At 44.3% G+C, this 20,808-nt stretch overlaps 2 protein-coding genes across 3 annotated transcripts; both read right to left on the bottom strand.

The window, feature by feature from the left end:
• Positions 1-20: 20 nt before the first annotated feature.
• On the bottom strand, positions 21-4,633 carry LOC115157283 (zinc finger protein 232-like). Of its 2 annotated transcripts, none has more exons than XM_029705404.1 (2): positions 4,527-4,633; positions 21-1,308 (listed from the first exon to the last, which is right to left on the bottom strand). In XM_029705404.1, exons 1-2 carry the CDS (start codon positions 4,543-4,545, stop codon positions 386-388), a joined length of 942 nt encoding a protein of 313 aa, XP_029561264.1. In that variant the 5' UTR covers positions 4,546-4,633; the 3' UTR covers positions 21-385. The 2 variants fall into 2 exon arrangements, with proteins under 2 accessions (XP_029561264.1, XP_029561263.1); XM_029705403.1 differs by lacking the exon at positions 4,527-4,633 and adding an exon at positions 2,489-2,987.
• Positions 4,634-18,783: 14,150 nt separating this feature from the next.
• LOC115157281 (gastrula zinc finger protein XlCGF48.2) lies at positions 18,784-20,752 on the bottom strand. Its single transcript, XM_029705400.1, has 2 exons — positions 20,361-20,752; positions 18,784-20,108 (listed from the first exon to the last, which is right to left on the bottom strand). Exons 1-2 carry the CDS (start codon positions 20,644-20,646, stop codon positions 19,189-19,191), a joined length of 1,206 nt encoding a protein of 401 aa, XP_029561260.1. The 5' UTR covers positions 20,647-20,752; the 3' UTR covers positions 18,784-19,188.
• Positions 20,753-20,808: the final 56 nt, after the last annotated feature.

Below are 20,808 nucleotides of genomic sequence, written 5' to 3'. Positions count from 1 at the left end.
CAAATCGAAAGGGCTCAAAGTTGGATAATTCAAATTTTTATTCATAAAAATGTATGCATTGACAAAAGCATGTCCATTGTAGTGTTAGTCTGGCATAGCTCTACAAAAACCTAAAGATGGAGATCCTCCTCTTAAGCGTTCCTTAAAAGGTTACAAGCAGGAAGCTGTAAACCAGCGACTCTGATCCCTCACTACAGTACATAAGCACCACTAGTGCAACAGTTGTGGTAGGGTCTCACTGCTCTCACTTTATAGAATGGGAAGACAAAAGTAACACACTGCTGCTTTCTGCAAGAGTGTCTTAATGGTCTTAACAACTCTGTTCTCAGTCATTAGAAAATGTTGTTCCACAATGTTCTTAGTTGTCTCGTCATGGTGATAACGCTCAGTAGACAGTTTGCTTTGTTGTGAGGCCCCTGTGTACTCGCTGGTGTCTGCGGAGATTACTCTGCTGAGCGAAACACCTTCCGCACATCACACAGCTGTACGGTTTCTCTCCCGTATGAATCCGCTGATGCATCTCCAGGTGACCGACCCGGTCAAAGCTCTTTCCACAGAAGGAGCAAACAAACCACTTCTCTCTTGCTGGGGTTCTCCTTGGGGATACCTTTGCTGAGTTGAAACCATTTGAACAATTTGGGGCAAGTGAGAATACGTTGTTTAGCCAAACATTGGAATATGCTACACCCTCATTGGCTAGCGTTTGTTTGTCTGACGGCACTCTGGTAGTTGTCCCATCCTGCCTTCTCTCTGGGTGCATGGTTTCTCTGTGCTGTCCTGGCTGTGCCAAATCTGTAGGGGTACTTCTTCTGTCATTCCAAACAGACTGTGCTCGCATCTCTTCTGTCATAACTCTGTTAATGTCACCCATCTCTGATGATGGACCGCTATTGAGACCCTCCACTGCACTTTGAATGAGCTGTATGTCTGTATCTTGATCCAGTGGATATTGTTCTGTGCACTTATGGTAATCTGGACCCTCCGAGTCACAGTTGCGCTCTGTTAAAGACGCCCAGAGCTGACTCTCTCTCTCATCCACAGCAAACTCAGTTTCCTCATGATCGGATTTCTCTGTGTCATGTTCACTTCCTGATGTATGTAGTGAAATAACATCATACTCTTCCTGCTCAGTCTTCACTAACTCTAGTCCACTATCCTTCTCTTTGTGGCCTGACCTGTTCTCTTCAAATCCCTCTACTTCTTCTGCAGGTGGCTGTGGTCTATTTTGATCCAGTTGGTCGTCTTTCTCTCTGGCGTTCTGCTCAAATGAAGTCCTTTCACCAGCATCCTCATCACACCCTTTGGACCCTGAAAGGGAAGGTTTAAAGGAACTGTCAGTATGTAATTATTTTTTTTTTAAATAAAAATTATATTTTACTTTTATCTATACAGGGTGGGTCACCATTGAGACCAGGGTCTAATTAAGGGTGCCCTGTGAACAAGAACATACAACATTTAAGAATAATACCAATACAATATTAATCAAAACAAACCACTCTCACATATCACCTCCCTTAAACTATCTAAACTGTCCAATGGAGACCAGTGAGTCCAATTTCAATGTGGCCTGAAGGCTATTCCATGAGCTGGGGGCATAAAAACAAAGCATTTTTTCCCCAGGTCAATGTAGACCTGCGGGACCTCCAGAACTAGCCAGTCCAGAGAACGGGTCTGAAAATTGCTGTATCTCCACTTAATACATGAGCTGAGGTAGTTGGGGAGTCTCTGAAGAACCGCTTTATATACAAAAAGTAGCCAATGTTGGGCTCTTCTGGTAATCAGACTCCCAGCCAACAGAACTATTTAAAATGAAGTGTTGTGTACGAAAATGATCATAGTGCTGAGTGAGACTGAATGTAAAAGGTTTTAAAACAGGCTGCTGCATGCATGTAGATTATATCACCATAATCAAGTACTGGGAGAAGCGTTACTTGAACAATCTTCCTTCTACTTTCCAAAGTGAGACTGGTTTCTTTTATAGAAATAAATCCTATCTTAATTCTCAGCTTTTGTCAGTTTTCAGTGTGTTTTAAGAGTATCGTCAATCCAAATACCTAAGTACTTAGAATGGGGAACTTGCTCAATTTGGGCTCCAGTCAATGTGCAGGTCCTCACGAGTCAACGTTACGAAACCGACAGAACAACAAACTTGGTTTTATTAGCATTTAGCACTAGTTTAAGATAAGTAGGCCATTTTTGAGTTGAGTCAAAACCATGCTGAAGGTCATGGATGACCTGCTGTACTGAGGGGTCACAGGAGTAAATCACTATCTGCATAGATTAATGTTACAGATTTTAAAATACCAAAATTGAGAGCACTGCGATAGCAACCCATTATCTACACTAGTTAGGCATTGAGAAATAATTGTCATTGTTAATACTGCATATTTTTTAAGAATTGACCCTTGAGTTGAGATGGACAGCAACACATTTCAGATAGGCCTAGGTCTAGCTAGCTAGTACAGTAAGCAAGCACGAGCTGGCTCACCCTGCTCCGTTCTGCTGGAAGACGACGAGCATGTGGAAGAACAGCCTGCTTCTCGCGCTTTGGACCTTGTCGTTTGCCGTTCGTTCTCCATAAACAATAATTTGATTTTTAAGGCTTCTATTTCATTTTCTCTTCTGCACATTTCCAAGCGTAAAACAGCAAACCCATCATCGAATAATTTACTTATTTCTGCCACCGCAGTTTTGGCCAACACATCCATAACGGAGGTTAATTTGGTCTGAAAAGTAACACAATTTGTCATATTCTCCTGGAATAACATTTTATCTGACTAGTGTTATGTTTCTACAGATTTTCAATCTGAAAAAAACTATAAATAGTAATAGATGCTCTGCTTTGTTAGCTACCACATTGACAGATTTTACTTCCGCGAAAGCAAACGGAGGGGAGGAACGAGTGGTCATATGATCATTAAAGAGCCCTATGGTGTCTGTAGAGCAGGGGATGCAGTCCAAACACATTTTTACCCCCCTCAGCCCTCGAGCGAGCCACTTTTCCTCAGCGAAATCCCCGTCGAAACCGGATGCAGTTTAATTGCCATCTTAAATCGAGGTTCAATTCACTAATGTTGCCCCCTCCGCTTAGTCAACAATGGAGCAAGTGAAGAACTTGGCTGCAGTCCAAACACGTTATTTTTACCCCCTCAGCCCTGTCTTATTTTGTACGCTTTGTACAAAATAAAACGCAGAACTACAGGATGTTTCTTAACATAACTCTTTATTAACTAGCTACAACTGCATGTTCGCCTATCTCCAACCACGATCAACTGGCCATGACCTAACCGTCTGGGACCAATCACCGCACAGTAGGATACGGCGGTAAAATGCATCCAATTATAATTCGGTATGTATTCACATATGAATATTTCAAGCCCTTGCCATCTTAAGTGGAGGTCCAATTCACTAACGTTGCCCCCTCGATTTAGCTCGAGGGAGCGAGTGAACAACTTTAGGCTGCATTCCAAACACTTAAGACACACCCTATCCCCTCAAATTAAATGGACACTTCTGATGACGTCTCATGACGTCTGAAGAGTATACAGTTGCAGGGTAAGGTGCAAGGGAGGAAGGAATGATTTTTAAATGGACTGCCCTTGCTCAGAAATTAATCCTGCCATGATTGTGTTTTCAGCCACCATTGGCTTGTGGGTGCTTTATATGCTCTACAGTCAATTATGATTGCATGTCAAATCAAAGTTTTTGTCATGTGTGCTGAATACAACAGGTGTAGACCTTACAGTGAAATGCTTACTTACAGGCTCTAACCAATAGTGCAAAAAAGGTATTAGATGAACAATAGGTAGGTAAAGAAATAAAACAGTAAAAAGACAGGCTATATACAGTAGCGAGGCTACATATAAACACCGGTTAGTCAGGCTGATTGAGGTAGTGTGTACGGTTAAAGTGACTATGCATATATGATGAACAGAGAGTAGCAGTAGTGTAAAAGACGGGTTGGCGGGTGGGACACAATCCAGATAGCCTGGTTGGCCAATGTGTGGGAGCACTGGTTGGTCAGGCCAATTGAGGTAGTATGTATATGAATGTATAGTTAAAGTGACTATGCATATATGATTAACAGAGTAGCAGCAGCGTAAAAAGAGGGGTTGGGGGGGCACACAATGCAAATAGTCCGGGTATTCATTTGATTACCTGTTCAGGAGTCTTATGGCTTGGGGGTAAAAACTGTTGAGAAGCCTTTTTGCCCTAGACTTGGCACTCCGGTACCGCTTGCCATGCGGTAGTAGAGAGAACAGGGGTGGCTGGGGTCTTTGACAATGTTTAGGGACACTGCCTGGTGTAGAGGTCCTGGATGGCAGGCAGCTTACATTAACTATAGAATTATTAATATACACCTACTGTATGATAGCTAGCTAACTAACGTTAGTCTGCCTAGTTATTTCGGAAGAAGGAAAATGTTTTAATTCTACAATTTCCAAAAGCTAACCAAACAAAAACATGAGACGTGTTTGTGCATTAGTAGCACAATTTCTAACTTAGTTAAATTCGTTTTTACTTACACTTGTATGTTGACTCCATATTAAAGTTGAGGTTTTAAGTTTTGTCAGAATTCTCTTAGCGGGTGTAATCATCGTGAATTGAATTATGGGGCATTTCAGGCCCTGAAGTGAACATAATTGTAAACTCCATTAAAAACGAGGGCGATTAGTCAAGCAAGGAAAGTTTGCAACGTAAACCCCTCAGGTTTACGTTGCAAACTTTCCTTGCTTGACTAATCGTAAACCCCTCAGGTTTACGTTGCAAACTTTCCTTGCTTGACTAATCGTTTGGACCGATGACAAATATGGCCGCGGGGATTCCCCCGAGGGCATAGGGCCGAGGGCTGTCTACTTTGAGTTTGAAACGCAGCCATTGTCACTTGCAGTGTTGATATGACCCACAATTCGTTGCAAACTGTAGTCACTGAAGTGTCACATTTAATCAACAAGGCTGCATTTTCGGCATGTCAGACAAAATTATGCTAGCATGCTAAAAATATATATATAAATTACATTGATTTTAGCGTTGGGAAATGGGCTTAGTATCGTAGTGAGAAGCTTATAAAATGTAGCTAGCTTCATAAACATATTTTTGGGCATTCTGAAATATATTAGAATAAATGACCAAACTATAAAACTAGCTATGGGTAGCTAGTTACCTGACAGCAGTGCTACCTAGCTATGTTAGCTTGCTATGCACATTAATAGCTTTAGGTTGGTTGTTTTTAAGCTCAACTTCAAGATTTTCACCAAGGACGTTGCCTTTCTGATCGTTACTAGCAAGGGACATTTAAGGTACACTCGTACGTGACAACCTGCTTCATGAGGTAGTCACCGGTAATGCATTTCAATTAACAGGTGTGCCTTGTTAAAAGTTAATTTGGTGAATTTGTTTCCTTAATGCGTTTGAGACGATCAGTTGTGTTGTAGCCTTATTTGGTAAAAGACCAAGCCTTATTTGGTAAAAGACCAAGCCTTATTTGGTAAAAGACCAAGCCTTATTTGGTAAAAGACCAAGTCCATATTTGGTAAAAGACCAAGTCCATATTTGGTAAAAGACCAAGTCCATATTATGGCAAGAACAGTTCAAATAAGCAAAGAGAAACAACATTCCATCATTACTTTAAGACATGAAGGTCAGTCAATCCGGAAAATTAAGAACTTTGAAAGTTTCTTAAAGTGCACTCACAAAAACCATCAAGCGCTATGATATAACTGGCTCTCATGAGGACCACCACAGGAAAGGAAGACCCAGAGTTACCTCTGCTGTAGAGGATAAGCTCATTAGAGTTAACTGCACCTCAGAAATTGCAGCCCAAATAAATGCTTCACAGAGTTCAAGTAACAGACAGATCTCAACATCAACTGTTCAGAGAAGACTGTGTGAATCAGGCCTTAATGGTTGAATTGCTGCAAACAAACCACTACTAAAGACACCAATAAGAAGAGACTTGCTTGGGTCAAGAAACACGAGCAATGGACATTAGACCAATGGAAATCTGTCCTTTGGTCTGATGAGTCCAAATGTTAGATTTTTTGGTTCCAACTGCCGTGTCTTTGTGAGACGCAGAGTAGGTGAACGGGTGATCTCCGCATGTGTAGTTCCCACCGTGAAGCATGGAGGTGTGGGGGTGCTTTGCTGGTGACACGGTCTGTGATTTATATAGAATTCAAGGCACATTTAACCACCATGGAAATAGCAGCATTCTGCAGCAATACACCATCCCATCTGGTTTGTGCTTAGTGGGACTATCATTTGAAGGAGAGTGATGGAGTGCTGCATCAGATGACCTGGCCTCCACAATCACCCGACCTCACCCCAATTGAGATGGTTTGGGATGAGTTGGACCGCAGAGTGAAGGAAAAGCAGCCAACAAGTGCTCAGCATATGATCTAGCCTGTATCACATCCGGCCGTGATTGGGAGTCCCATAGGGCGGCAAACAATTGGCCCAGCGTCATCCGGGTTTGGCCGGGTAGGCCGTCATTGTAAATAAGAATTTGCTCTTAACAGACTTGCCTAGTTAAAAGGTTAAATAAATGAAACAAAGTATATTGGGAACTCTTTCAAGACTGTTGGAAAAGCATTCCTCATGAAGCTGGTTGAGAGAATGCCAAGCGTGTGCAAATCTGTCAAAGGCAAAGGCTGGCTACTTTGAAGAATCAAAAATCTACTTTGATTTGTTTAACACTTTTGTGGTTACCACATGATTCCATATGTGTTATTTCATAGTTTGTCTTCACTATTATTCTACAATGTAGAAAATAGTAAAAAATGAAGAAAAGCCCTTTAATGAGTAGGTGTGTCCAAACTTTTGACTGGTACTGTATATGTAATTTTTTGCAAGCTAACGTCATAATTTTGTCTGACATGCCGATAATGCAGCAGTGTTGATTAAATTTGACACGTGTCTACAGTTTGCATTGAATTGTGGGTCATATCAACCCTCAAGTGATCAAAGCACAGATAGAACAATGATACATATTTCACCAGATGTATAAATGTGACGTATCCAAATATGGTAGTGAGAGGAAGCCCAGTGGTTGGCAGTGGGAGAAGATGGATTTTGACCGACTTTCTGCTTGTTTTGTCATTGATTAAACATTTGTTCTGAATACAGTTTTGGGTTCCTAAAACTAGAATCAGAGTGGGTAACGTTTTTTAGAGTTGACTTTTCCCAAAGTAAAAATATATTTTGGATTTGTTTAGGAGTGCAAAGGCGAATTGGCGTTATGGCACACGCGCACTTCAGAGTATGCATTCTCTAACGGAAATATGTAAATGATGCTAGAAGGCGCCAATAGGATCTCGCTAGCTCGTACTTGGCTCTGCCCACTTCCTTGCTTGTTCTGCCCACTATTACTAATTTGTTCCCGTTTTGAAACAATGGGCTGTGGTCTCTTGGTTTAGTTATAACATATTACATCAAAATTCTTCAAATCGCTCCCTAGAGAGCAACGTTTGTGAATTGGACCTCCGCTTACAGCATTTCTACTTTATTTCAAGAAGTAAATGTTTTGTTTTTGTAATGCCTTGATAGAAAACATAGATAAGTGTCACTGACATTGTCACATTTTCTGTATGTCAGGAGTTATGGCAGGTACACAGGGCAAATGGCAGGCATTACCACAAAAGCCCATTAGTGAGGAGGTCAGGAATTGAAGGGGATCCTGAAGGCATTAAAAGTCAAAGATTATTTCAAGACGGCTGAAATCATTGGTGGGAATATATAGGATCACAATAGTAAATAACGAAATTCATTAACCTTGACTTAAAAAAGTAATTTATTGTTGGATTTGAGAGACAGAGAACAGGCATTTTTCTTACAGAAGGATTTATTATTGGTCTTTTTCTACATAATTCCTTGTCCACAACCTCGAGGACCCCATACCAGTCTGCACAGTCTCACCTGGGAGGGGAATTTGTTGAGGGCCAGGATCTTTTCTCGTAAACATATTTTCAAAATAACCTTGGTAATGGTTAACCTTAAGTATTTTTTTTGTATTTATTTATTTCACCTTTATTTAACCAGGTAGGCAAGTTGAGAACAAGTTCTCATTTACAATTGCGACCTGGCCAAGATAAAGCAAAGCAGTTCGACACATACAACACAGAGTTACACATGGAGTAAAACAAACATACAGTCAATAATACAGTAGAAAAATAAGTCTATATACAATGTGAGCAAATGAGGTGAGATAAGGGAGGTAAAGGCAAAAAAAGGCCATGGTGGTATACAGATGTAGGATCTTAATTTGATCACCCTGTTGCAGGACAACTTATGCAACGCAGGAAATTTTTTACTTGTAGTGTATTTGAGGCTTTGAAAGGCTTCTAAAGTTTAATTTCCACTTTGAAATGTATACTTTATTTTCCCTTACGGAAAATGTATCAACTCTGACAAAATGTACATTTATTATAATCCACTTAACTCACATTTTCTGTTGCTGCAGGTTCATTTTCCTGCTGTTGCAAACTGACTCAAATTAAGATCCTACATCTGTACATTTATAATGCCTTTAAAACGCACGCATACAGTACTGTGCCCATTTTGTGACATCTAGGCCAACCTAGGATGGAGGTTGGGCTGCACCAGGACCTGTGTCTAATTCCCCTGAAGTTGGTAATAATATATACAATTATATTGAGTGTACAAAACATTAAGGACACCTGTAAATGTAAATGCTCTTTTCATTACATAGACTGACCAGGTGAATCCAATTGAACTCTATGATCACTTGTTAAATCCACTTCAAATCAGTGTAGATAAGGGGGAGGAGACAGGTTAATCCCCTAGAGTCGGTTGACTCATTGGTGCGTTAATCTAAGTTTACATAACAAAAAAATCCCCATCAAAGCCTGTCAGTTTAAACTAGATATGTTTTTTTTTTTTTTTTTTGCATTGTATGCGTCTCAATCCAGCACGTCCGCCAGTGTCGCACTTCTTTATCTGCGTTGAAAGGAGGCAGCGCTGGAGCAGTGTTTGGCAGACAATGACACATCCCGAAAATCGGTCTTCTCACGTAAACGTCTGTAGCGTTTGGCCTACAAACTATTATGACCACTCTATGGAAAGGGGAGACTCTCACGAAGGTGTTATTTTGCTCTACGAACCCCACAAGCGTCACGGGACTTGTCTAAAGGTAGCTGGTACCGGTTTTAAAAAACAAATGGAAGTAAGGTCGTTTTGTTCCTACCACAAAAAGGGATTAAATGTGTAAAAAATGTTTTTTTATATCTCTTAGAATTAGGACAGACACTTCAAAACTTTGTTTCTTATGATACCATTTTTTAATGTCCATTTTGCCATTTTATGAATGTGTTATTCAATGTGTTTCTATGGGCTACTAAACAGGTCCTAAAATTCAAAATCCCCCCAATGTCTTAGACTGAAGAATTAAAGGATTTTTAAGCCTTGATACGATTGAGACATGGATTGTGTATGTGTGCCATTCAGAGGGTAAATAGGCAAGACAAAATATTGCCTTTGAATGTGGTATGGTAGTAGGTGCTAGGCACACCGGTTTGTGTCAAGAACTGCAACGCTACTGGGTTTTTCCACACTCAACAGTTTCCCGTGTGTATCAAGAATGGTCCACCACCCAAAATGACATCCAGCCAACTTGACACAATTGTGGGAAGCATTTGAGTCAACATGGGCCAGCATCCCTGTGGAACACTTTGTAGAGTCCATGCCCCGATGAATTTCTTCGAGAGGCTGTTCTGAGGCCCCCTCCCCCCAATAAAGAAATATATATATTAGGAAGGTGTTCCTAATGTTCGGAATACTTAGTGTATAGCTTGCGCCTTTAGAACTTGCACGCGCACACACACGTTCATTCCTCAACCACTTTCATCTTCTGAATCACTGCCCTCCAATTCACTGTCCTCCTCTACGTCTGTGCTGACCAAGCCATCACCAGTCAACATTGAAAATGCATATGGAGCTTTAATAAGTTCTGCATTTTCTTTCGGAGCAACACAGAGGCACCCAGGTGAAAGCGTGTTGGCTCGGCCTCACACTGCCCAAGAGAAGCAAGGGTCTCTTCAAAAAGCCCCAGCTCTCTGGCAATAAAAAAGGCCATTGTGTAGGTCTGCATGTATAAGGTGCCTCTCCTCTGCTGCCCTAAGGCACATGTTATGCAGCATCGCTGCACGCTGCTTGGCCCGGAGCAGACTGTCCCCCAAGCTGTTGGACACCTGGGACCAGACTGGATGGTCTTTCTGGAGAACATCCACATACTCCAGTCTTTAGGGGGGGGGGGGGGGGGGGGGATTGAGGAGACTTGTTCCTTCAATTGTAGGCATTCATCTGCTGTTTTATTCTCTCCGATGTCCACTTAATTTTTCTTAAGAGCCACACAGCAATGGTTTGTCCACCTGAAAAACAATTTAAAGAAATGGTAATCAAAATCTTTAAGTTTGATAGTAATAGTTCAAACACCTGGGTGAATGACACTTAGATAACAATAGCAGTGATATGGAGGGTGTGATGCAGTGTTCAACAACACTGAATTGGCTGCAGTACCTGCATACTTTCTGACCAGGACACAATAGAAAGAGCGCTCCAGGACTAGCCAATGGCTCGTGGCCAGCAGACAGTAAGTCTTCTTAGTCTGCAGACTTTCCAAAATTACTGCACAGTGTTGGAGACCAGTGTACAATCCGGTCAGAAGACTTAATGTAGGATGGATTAAGCAAGGGAGGGAGGTAAGATTATATAGTAAAAGGGAGTAGCTATGCATCCAGAAAATGGTGGTACCAGGACACAGTAGGGTATAGGAAAGTTGAAAGAGAGCGACCCGGCTCTACGTATTTTACAGGCTTGTGACTCACTGACACCGTCCCCGGTTTCTGTGTTGACGCATCCCATGCACATATATGTCCACCCACACTCACAGACTGGAATAACACTGTTTAGGTACGGAAATATTTACTCCCTTGGCGTGTGGGTCAGGCTGGCTAGCCAATCAGGACCTGTAGAGACTGCATGGCTAGAATATGCACAGGGGTGAGACATGGAAATTAGTCCCACAGTGCCCTCAGCAGGGGGATTCTGTAACAGCCACCCCTAAATATGTGCAGCATATTTACAAAAATAAAAGGATTCCCTGCCGGAATGTCAGTAGTGGTGGTCCAGCCACCCTGTGTAGGTACCCCATGCAGCCACTCCATTAGCTGCAGGTCAGGAACCACCAGGGGACAGAGGGCTTAAGGTGTTGATGCGGGTAGCACGTCAGAGTAGGGCCAGCCCACTGCAACAAGTCAGGGGGACGGAATAGTACGATGCCATATCACCAAGGATAAATGGCTTCTCCTGATTTCAATCAAACTTCTTCAGCATTAGCCCAGCTGTTGGTTATACACAAAAACACATCACACAAGTCACACAGAAGAGGGCTAGTGAAAGTAACCGATTGTGAGATACATCCCATTCGTCAACATCCAGTATACCTCAGTTGGTGTGTCTGATGCTCCTCCTACACAGCAGTTGACTTTGTCTTGGTCACAAAAGAACCACCCAACAATGCTGGTCCCAGACCATCTTTTCCTGGGGAGCCCAAATAGTGCATCTGCTGCAATAATTTGATGACCATTTTCTTTTAAAACAATGATTAATTATACCAAACTATTAGGGACACTGGGAATGGACATTTGCAAGGGTATTACTTAAACCCTTGTATTCTTTGGGAAGCACAGGTCATTTACGCTATAGTTTCTTCGTGAATGTATCTGTAATCGGTAGTATCCACTAAGCGGATGATTGGTCCACCTAGCTTTACCAGAACCCCGTTATCCAGCGTGTTGTGGATCCAGACCATCGTGGCAACCGTAGCGGCCTGGGTAGCAAAGCCACCCACAAAACTTAGCCCTGTCTGGGAATCCCGTACTTGAGCCGTTTCCGCCTCCCACAACTTGGACGAGGGGTTGGGTTTTTGAGAGACTCACAATAGTATTGCCGCATATGCCGCAATGATATAAGAACTATAAAAAAGACAACTGAGGTGGTAGGATATACACTACATGAACAAAAGTATGTGGACACCTGCTAATCGAACATCTCATTCCAAAATCATGGTCATTAATACAGAGTTGGTCTCCCCTTCGCTGCTACAACAGCAGCAGCGTAAAATAGGAGGAGGGGGGGGTAATGCAAATAGTCTGGGTAGCCATTTGATTAGATGTTCAGAAGACTTATGGCTTGGGGGTAGAAGCTGTTTAGAAGCCTCTTGGACCTAGACTTGGCACTCCGGTACCGCTTGAAGTGCGGTAGCAGAGAGAACAATCTATGACTAGGGTGGCTGGATTCTTTTACAATTTTTAGGGCCTTCCTCTGACACCGCCTGGTAGTCCTGGATGGCAGGAAGCTTGGTCCCGGTGATGTACTGGGCCGTACGCACTACCCTCTGTAGTGCCTTGCGGTCGGAGGCCGAGCAGTTGCCATACCAGGCAGTGATGCAACCTGTCAGGATGCTCTCGATGGTGCAGCTGTAAAACCTTTTGAGGATCTGAGGACCCATGCCAAATATTTTCAGTCTCCTGAGGGGGAATAGGTTTTCTCATTGTTATCGGAGATCAGGTCTACCACTGTTGTGTCATTGGCAAACTTAATGATGGTGATGGAGTCGTGCAGTCATGAGTGAACAGGGAGTACAGGTGGGGACTGACCACGCACCCCTGAGGGGCCCCCATGTTGAGGATCAGCGTGGCGAATGTGTTGTTACCTACCCTTATCACCTGGGGGCGGCCCGTCAGGAAGTCCAGGATCCAGTTGCAGAGGGAAGTGTTTTGTCCCAGGGTCCTTAGCGTAGTGATGAGCTTTGAGGGCACTATGGTGTTGAACGCTGAGCTGTAGTCAATGAATAGCATTCTAACATACAGTTGAAGTCAGAAGTTTACATACACCTTAGCCAAATACATTTAAACTCAGTTTTTCACAATTCCTGACATTTAATCCTAGTAAATATTCCCTGTCTTAGGTCAGTTAGGATCACCACTTTATTTTAAGAATGTGAAAAGTCAGAATAATAGTACAGAGAATTATTTATTTCAGCTTTTATTTATTTCATCATATTCCCAGTGGGTCAGAAGTTTACATACACTCAATTAGTATTTGGTAGCATTGCATTTAAATTGTTTAACTTGGGCCAAGATCTTCCATTCACCTCACAGGTGTGGCATATCAAGAAGCTGATTAAACAGCAAGATCATTACACAGGTGCACCTTGTGCTGGTGACAATAGAAGCCCACTAAAATGTGCAGTTGTGTCACACAACACAATGCCACAGATGTCAAGTTGAGGGAGGTTGCAATTGGCATGCTGACCACAGGAATGTCCAACAGAGCTGTTACTAGATAATTTAACGTTAATTTCTCTACCGTAAGCCGCACCCAATGTAATTGATTTCCGGTTTGGAGCGAGCAGTCGCACTTCGCTCCACAGGTAATATTACACTTTATTACATTACAACGGTTTGGTTTGTTTGATCTGAGCAATTTTTCTTAGCTAGCTACATAGCCGTCTTTGTATCAAAGATAATTGTGTAGTTTAGAGTAATTAGAGTAATTATCGAGGCTAGCTATTTTTCGTCCTCCTAACGTAGTCAACACTGCTAGCTAGCTAGTCAACTAGCCAACTTCTACCGACTAGCAGCACTGTAGAAACTATTACATTACAACGGAACGACTTGATTAGCGTAGTGTTAGTGTTAGTTAGCTAGCTACATAGTTGTCTTTGCTGTCTTTGTATCTAAGATAATTGTGTAGTTTAGAGTAATTATCGAGGTTAGCTAGCCAGCCGCGACGCCTTGTCCAGACTCCAGACTTAGTCAACACACCTAGTCATCAAACCCACTGCTAGCTAGCCAACCGTTACCGACTAGCAGCGCTGTAGATACTAATACATTACAACGGAACGATTTGACTAGTGCAGTGTTAGCTAGCTAGCTACATAGTTGTCTTTGTCATAGCTTGATAATTGTGTAGTTTAGTAATTATCGAGGTTAGCTAGCCAGCTATTTCCGTCCACCGCGACGCCATTTTTCCAAACCTAGCCAACTATTACCGACGAGCAGCATTGTAGAAACTAAATACATTACAAAGGAACGTCTTGATTAGTGTTATGTTAGCTAGCTACAAAGTTGCTTTTGTATCATGACAAGGTGTAGTACTGAAACTATCGAGGTTACCTAGCCAGCTACACGTTCAAACAGTCAACAACGCAGCCACTGCTAGCTAGCCTACTCCACCAGCCAGCAGTACTGTATCATTTGTCATTTTAGTCAATAAGATTTTCGCAACGTAAGCTTAACTTTCTGAACATTCGAGACGTGTAGTCCACTTGTCATTCCAATCTCCTTTGCATTAGCGTAGCCTCTTCTGTAGCTTGTCAACTATGTGTCTGTCTATCCCTGTTCTCTCCCCTCTGCACAGGCCATACAAACGCTTCACACCGCGTGGCCACTGCCACTCTAACCTGGTGGTCCCAGCGCGCACGACCCACGTGGAGTTCCAGGTCTCCGGCAGCCTCTGGAACTGCCGGTCTGCGGCCAACAAGGCTGAGTTCATCTCAGCCTATGCTACCCTCCAGTCCCTAGACTTCCTGGCGCTGACGGAAACATGGATTACCACAGATAACACTGCTACTCCTACTGCTCTCTCCTCGTCTGCCCACGTGTTCTCGCATACCCCTAGAGCATCGAGCCAGCGGGGTGGTGGCACTGGAATCCTCATCTCTCCCAAGTGGACATTCTCTCTTTCTTCCCTGACCCATCTGTCTATCTCCTCATTTGAATTCCATGCTGTCACAGTTACCAGCCCTTTCAAGCTTAACATCCTTATCATTTATCGCCCTCCAGGTTCCCTTGGAGAGTTCATCAATGAGCTTGACGCCTTGATAAGTTCCTTTCCTGAGGATGGCTCACCTCTCACAGTTCTGGGTGACTTTAACCTCCCCACGTCTACCTTTGACTCATTCCTATCTGCCTCCTTCTTTCCACTCCTCTCCTCTTTTGACCTCACCCTCTCACCTTCCCCCCCTACTCACAAGGCAGGCAATACGCTTGACCTCATCTTTACTAGATGCTGTTCTTCCACTAATCTCATTGCAACTCCCCTCCAAGTCTCCGACCACTACCTTGTATCCTTTTCCCTCTCGCTCTCATCCAACACTTCTCACTCTGCCCCTACTCGGATGGTATTGCGCCGTCCCAACCTTCGCTCTCTCTCTCCCGCTACTCTCTCCTTCCATCCTATCATCTCTTCCCTCTGCTCAAACCTTCTCCAACCTATCTCCTGATTCTGCCTCCTCAACCCTCCTCTGCTCCCTTTCTGCATCCTTTGATTTTCTCTGTCCCCTATCCTCCGGGCCGGCTCGGTCCTCCCCTCCTGCTCCGTGGCTCGACGACTCACTGCGAGCTCACAGAACAGGGCTCCGGGCAGCCGAGCGGAAATGGAGGAAAACTCGCCTCCCTGCGGACCTGGCATCCTTTCACTCCCTCCTCTCTACATTTTCCTCTTCTGTCTCTGCTGCTAAAGCCACTTTCTACCACTCTAAATTCCAAGCATCTGCCTCTAACCCTAGGAAGCTCTTTGCTACCTTCTCCTCCCTCCTGAATCCTCCTCCCCCTCCCCCCCCTCCTCCCTCTCTGCGGATGACTTCGTCAACCATTTTGAAAAGAAGGTTGACGACATCCGATCCTCGTTTGCTAAGTCAAACGACACCGCTGGTCCTGCTCACACTGCCCTACCCTGTGCTTTGACCTCTTTCTCCCCTCTCTCTCCAGATGAAATCTTGCGTCTTGTGACGGCCGGCCGCCCAACAACCTGCCCACTTGACCCTATCCCCTCCTCTCTTCTCCAGACCATTTCCGGAGACCTTCTCCCCTACCTCACCTCGCTCATCCTTGACCGCTGGCTACGTCCCTTCCGTCTTCAAGAGAGCGAGAGTTGCACCCCTTCTGAAAAAACCTACACTCGATCCCTCCGATGTCAACAACTACAGACCAGTATCCCTTCTTTCTTTTCTCTCAAACTCTTGAACGTGCCGTCCTTGGCCAGCTCTCCTGCTATCTCTCTCAGAATGACCTTCTTGATCCTAATCAGTCAGGTTTCAAGACTGAGCATTCAACTGAGACTGCTCTTCTCTGTGTCACGGAGGCTCTCCGCACTGCTAAAGCTAACTCTCTCTCCCCTGCTCTCATCCTTCTAGACCTATCTGCTGCCTTTGATACTGTGAACCATCAGATCCTCCTCTCCACCCTCTCCGAGCTGGGCATCTCTGGCGCGGCCCACGCTTGGATTGCGTCCTACCTGACAGGTCGCTCCTACCAGGTGGCGTGGCGAGAATCTGTCTCCGCACCACGTGCTTTCACCACTGGTGTCCCCCAGGGCTCTGTTCTAGGCCCTCTCCTATTCTCACTATACACCAAGTCACTTGGCTCTGTCATATCCTCACATGGTCTCTCCTATCATTGCTATGCAGACGACACACAATTAATCTTCTCCTTTCCCCCTTCTGATAACCAGGTGGCGAATCGCATCTCTGCATGTCTGGCAGACATATCAGTGTGGATGACGGATCACCACCTCAAGCTGAACCTCGGCAAGACGGAGCTGCTCTTCCTCCCGGGGAAGGACTGCCCGTTCCATGATCTCGCCATCACGGTTGACAACTCCCTTGTGTCCTCCTCCCAGAGTGATAAGAACCTTGGCGTGACCCTGGACAACACCCTGTTGTTCTCCACTAACATCAAGGCGGTGACCCGATCCTGTAGGTTCATGCTCTACAACATTCGCAGAGTACAACCCTGCCTCACACAGGAAGCGGCGCAGGTCCTAATCCAGGCACTTGTCATCTCCCGTCTGGATTACTGCAACTCGCTGTTGGCTGGGCTCCCTGCCTGTGCCATTAAACCCCTACAACTCATCCAGAACGCCGCAGCCCGTCTGGTGTTCAACCTTCCCAAGTTCTCTCACGTCACCCCGCTCCTCCGCTCTCTCCACTGGCTTCCAGTTGAAGCTCGCATCCGCTACAAGACCACGGTGCTTGCCTACGGAGCTGTGAGGGGAACGGCACCTCCGTACCTTCAGGCTCTGATCAGGCCCTACACCCAAACAAGGGCACTGCGTTCATCCACCTCTGGCCTGCTCGCCTCCCTACCTCTGAGGAAGCACAGTTCCCGCTCAGCCCAGTCAAAACTGTTCGCTGCTCTGGCACCCCAATGGTGGAACAAGCTCCCTCACGACGCCAGGACAGCGGAGTCAATCACCACCTTCCGGAGACACCTGAAACCCCACCTCTTTAAGGAATACCTGGGATAGGATAAAGTAATCCTTCTAACCCCCCCCCCCCCCTAAAAGATTTAGATGCACTATTGTAAAGTGGTTGTTCCACTGGATATCATAAGGTGAATGCACCAATTTGTAAGTCGCTCTGGATAAGAGCGTCTGCTAAATGACTTAAATGTAATGTAAATGTAATTTTATAGAATTTGGCAATAAGTTCAACCAGCCTCACAACCGCGAACCATGTGTAACCATGCCAGCCCAGGACCTCCACATCCAGCTTCTTCACCTGCTGGATTGTCTGAGACCAGCCACCCAGACAGCTGATGAAACTGTGGGATTGCACAACCCGAAGAATTTCTGCACAAACTGTTAGAAACCGTCTCAGGGAAGCTCATCTGCGTGCTCTTCGTCCTAACCAGGGTCTTGACCTGAATGCAGTTCAGCGTCAACCAACATCAGTGGGCAAATGCTCACCGTCGATGGCCACTGGCATGTTGGGAGAAGTGTGTTCTTCATGGATGAATGCCGGTTTCAACTGTACCGGGCAGATGGCAGACAGCGTGTATGGCATTGTGTGGGCAAGCGGTTTGCTGATGTCAACGTTGTTTACAGAGTGTCCCATGGTGGCGGTGGGGTTATGGTATGGGAAGGCATAAGCTATGGACAACAAACACAATTGCATTTTAGCGATGTCAATTTTAATGCACAGAGCTACCGTGACGAGATCCTGAGGCCCATGGTCGTGCCATTCATCCGCAGCCATCACCTCATGTTTCAGTATAACACACGGCCCCATGTCGCAAGAGTCTGTACATCATTTCTGGAAGCTGAAAATGTCCCAGTTCTTCCATGGCCTGCATACTCACCAGACATGTCACCCATTGACCATTTTAGGGATGCTCTGGATCAACGTGTAAGACAGAGTGTTGCAGTTCCAGTTCCCACCAATATCCAGCATCTTCGCACAGCCATTGAAGAGTGGGACAACATTCCACAATCAACAGACTGAACAACTTTATGCGAAGGAAATGTGTCACGCTGCATGAGGCAAATGGTGGTCACACCAGATACTGACTAATTTTCTCATCCTCACCCCTACTTTTCTTTAAGGTGCATATCTGGATTCCCAGTCCTGTGAAATCCATAGATTAGGACCTAATGGATTTTTCAATTGACTGATTTATATGAACTGTAACTGCATGTTGCATTAATATTTTTGTTCAGTGTAAATACACCCCCCCCCCTCCCCCACCCACACACACAAACCTGTTAGCTTAAGAGGTTAATAAGGATTGAATTCAGTAGGGTACAACATTACAGAATGTTCTGTATAAAAATGTAGAAATACATTGTGTATAATAGATATGATTCTCATGTACATCAAGGACCCATGTCAGTTCTTCTATCTGCAACATTTCAGATGTTAGCCCTCCTGAACATTATCCTGGCACCTATAGAATCCACACACACACACACACACGAAAGGGCTCAAAGTTTGAGAGAATTCACGTTTATTCATAAAAATATATGCATTGACAAAAGCATGTCCATTGTAGTGTTAGTCTGGCATAGCTCTACAAAAAATGAAAGATGATGGAGATCCTCCTCTTAAGCGTTCCTTAAAAGGTTACAAGCAGGAAGCTGTAAACCAGCAACTCTGATCCCTCACTACAGTACATAAGCGCCACTAGTGCAACAGTTGTGGTAGGGTCTCACTGCTCTCACTTTATAGAATGGGAAGACAAAAGTAACACACTGCTGCTTTCTGCAAGAGTGTCTTGATGGTCTCCTCATTAGAAAATGTTTGTCACTGAGGTTGTGTTTCATAATGTGCGGGGTGGGCCCCAGCTGGTTTCTCTAGGATGCTCTAAATTGTCTCGTCATGGTGATGGATCAGTAGACAGTTTGGTTTGTTCTGAGTGCCCTGTGTACTCGCTGGTGTGTGCGGAGATTACTCTGCTGAGCGAAACACCTCCCGCACGTGACACAGCTGTACGGTTTCTCTCCCGTATGAATCCGCTGATGCATCTCCAGGTGACCAAACCGGTCAAAGCTCTTTCCACAGAAGGAGCAAACAAACCACTTCTCTCTTGCTAGGGTTCTCCTTGGGGATACTTTTGCTGAGTGAAAACTATTTGGGGCAAGTGAAAATACATTGTTTAACCAAACATTGGAATATGCTACACCCTCATTGGCTAGTGTTTGTTTGTCTGACGGCACTCTGGTAGTTGTCCCATCCTGCCTTCTCTCTGGGTGCATGGTTTCTCTGTGCTGTCCTGGCTGTGCCAAATCTGTAGGGGTACTTCTTCTGTCATTCCAAACAGACTGTGCTCGCATCTCTTCTGTCATAACTCTGTTAATGTCACCCATCTCTGATGATGGACCGCTATTGAGACCCTCCACTGCACTTTGAATGAGCTGTATGTCTGTATCTTGATCCAGTGGATATTGTTCTGTGCACTTATGGTAATCTGGACCCTCCGAGTCACAGTTGCGCTCTGTTAAAGACGCCCAGAGCTGACTCTCTCTCTCATCCACAGCAAACTCAGTTTCCTCATGATCTGATCTCTCCGTGTCATGTTCACTTCCTGATGTATGTAGTGAAATAACATCATACTCCTCCACTTGCTCTCTCTTCACTAACTCTAGTCTACTACCCTTCTCTCTGTGGCCAGACCTGTACTGTTTATCAAGCCCCTCTACTTCTTCTGCATGTGGCTGTGGTCTATTTCGATCCAGTTGGTCATTTTTCTCTCTGGCGTTCTGCTCAAACGAAGTCCTTTCACTAGCATCCACATCAGACCCCTTGGACCCTGAAAGTGGAAGTTTTAATGACTTGTTAGAAGCATAACGTTACCGGTATGTCAAAATCAAAGTTGAGAGAGAGCACTGCACAATTTAACAAAGTAAACAATACAACTGAAACCTAGCTACAGTAGTTAGGCATTGTGTTAAAGGATTCAGTCCTACTGCATTTAATATATTTTTGAAGGTTTGACCATTGAGTTGAGAAACATATTTCAGAATTATATTTCTATGAGTACAGTAAGCAGGAGGTGGCTCACCCTGTCCCTCCTCCGTTCTGCTGGAAGACGACGAGCATGTAGAAGAACAGCCTGCTTCTTGCGTTTTGGACCTCGTCGTTTGCCGTTCGTTCTCCATAAACAATAATTGTCTTTTCAAGGATTCAATTTCATTTTCTCTTCGGCACATTTCCAAGCGTAAAACAGCAAACCCATCATCGAACATTTTACTTATTTCTGCCACCGCAGCTTTGGCCAACACATCCATAACTGAGCTTAATTTGGTTTGAAAAGTAACACAATTAGTCATATTCTCCTGGAACAACATTTTCTGACTAGTGTTATGTTTCTAAAAATAATTTTCAGTTGGAAACACAAATGTTAGTTTACTAGCTACCACATTGATCGTTTTTACTTCCGCGAAAACAAACGGAGGGGAGGAGCGCCTGATCATATGATCTCCTACGGTGTCCGTAGAGGATAGATGTTT

Source organism: Salmo trutta, chromosome 21, assembly GCF_901001165.1.
Source record: "Salmo trutta chromosome 21, fSalTru1.1, whole genome shotgun sequence".
Lineage (NCBI taxonomy): Eukaryota > Metazoa > Chordata > Actinopteri > Salmoniformes > Salmonidae > Salmo > Salmo trutta.
Note: the sequence above shows the minus strand (reverse complement) of the source record. Positions and strands in the feature narration are given on the sequence as shown.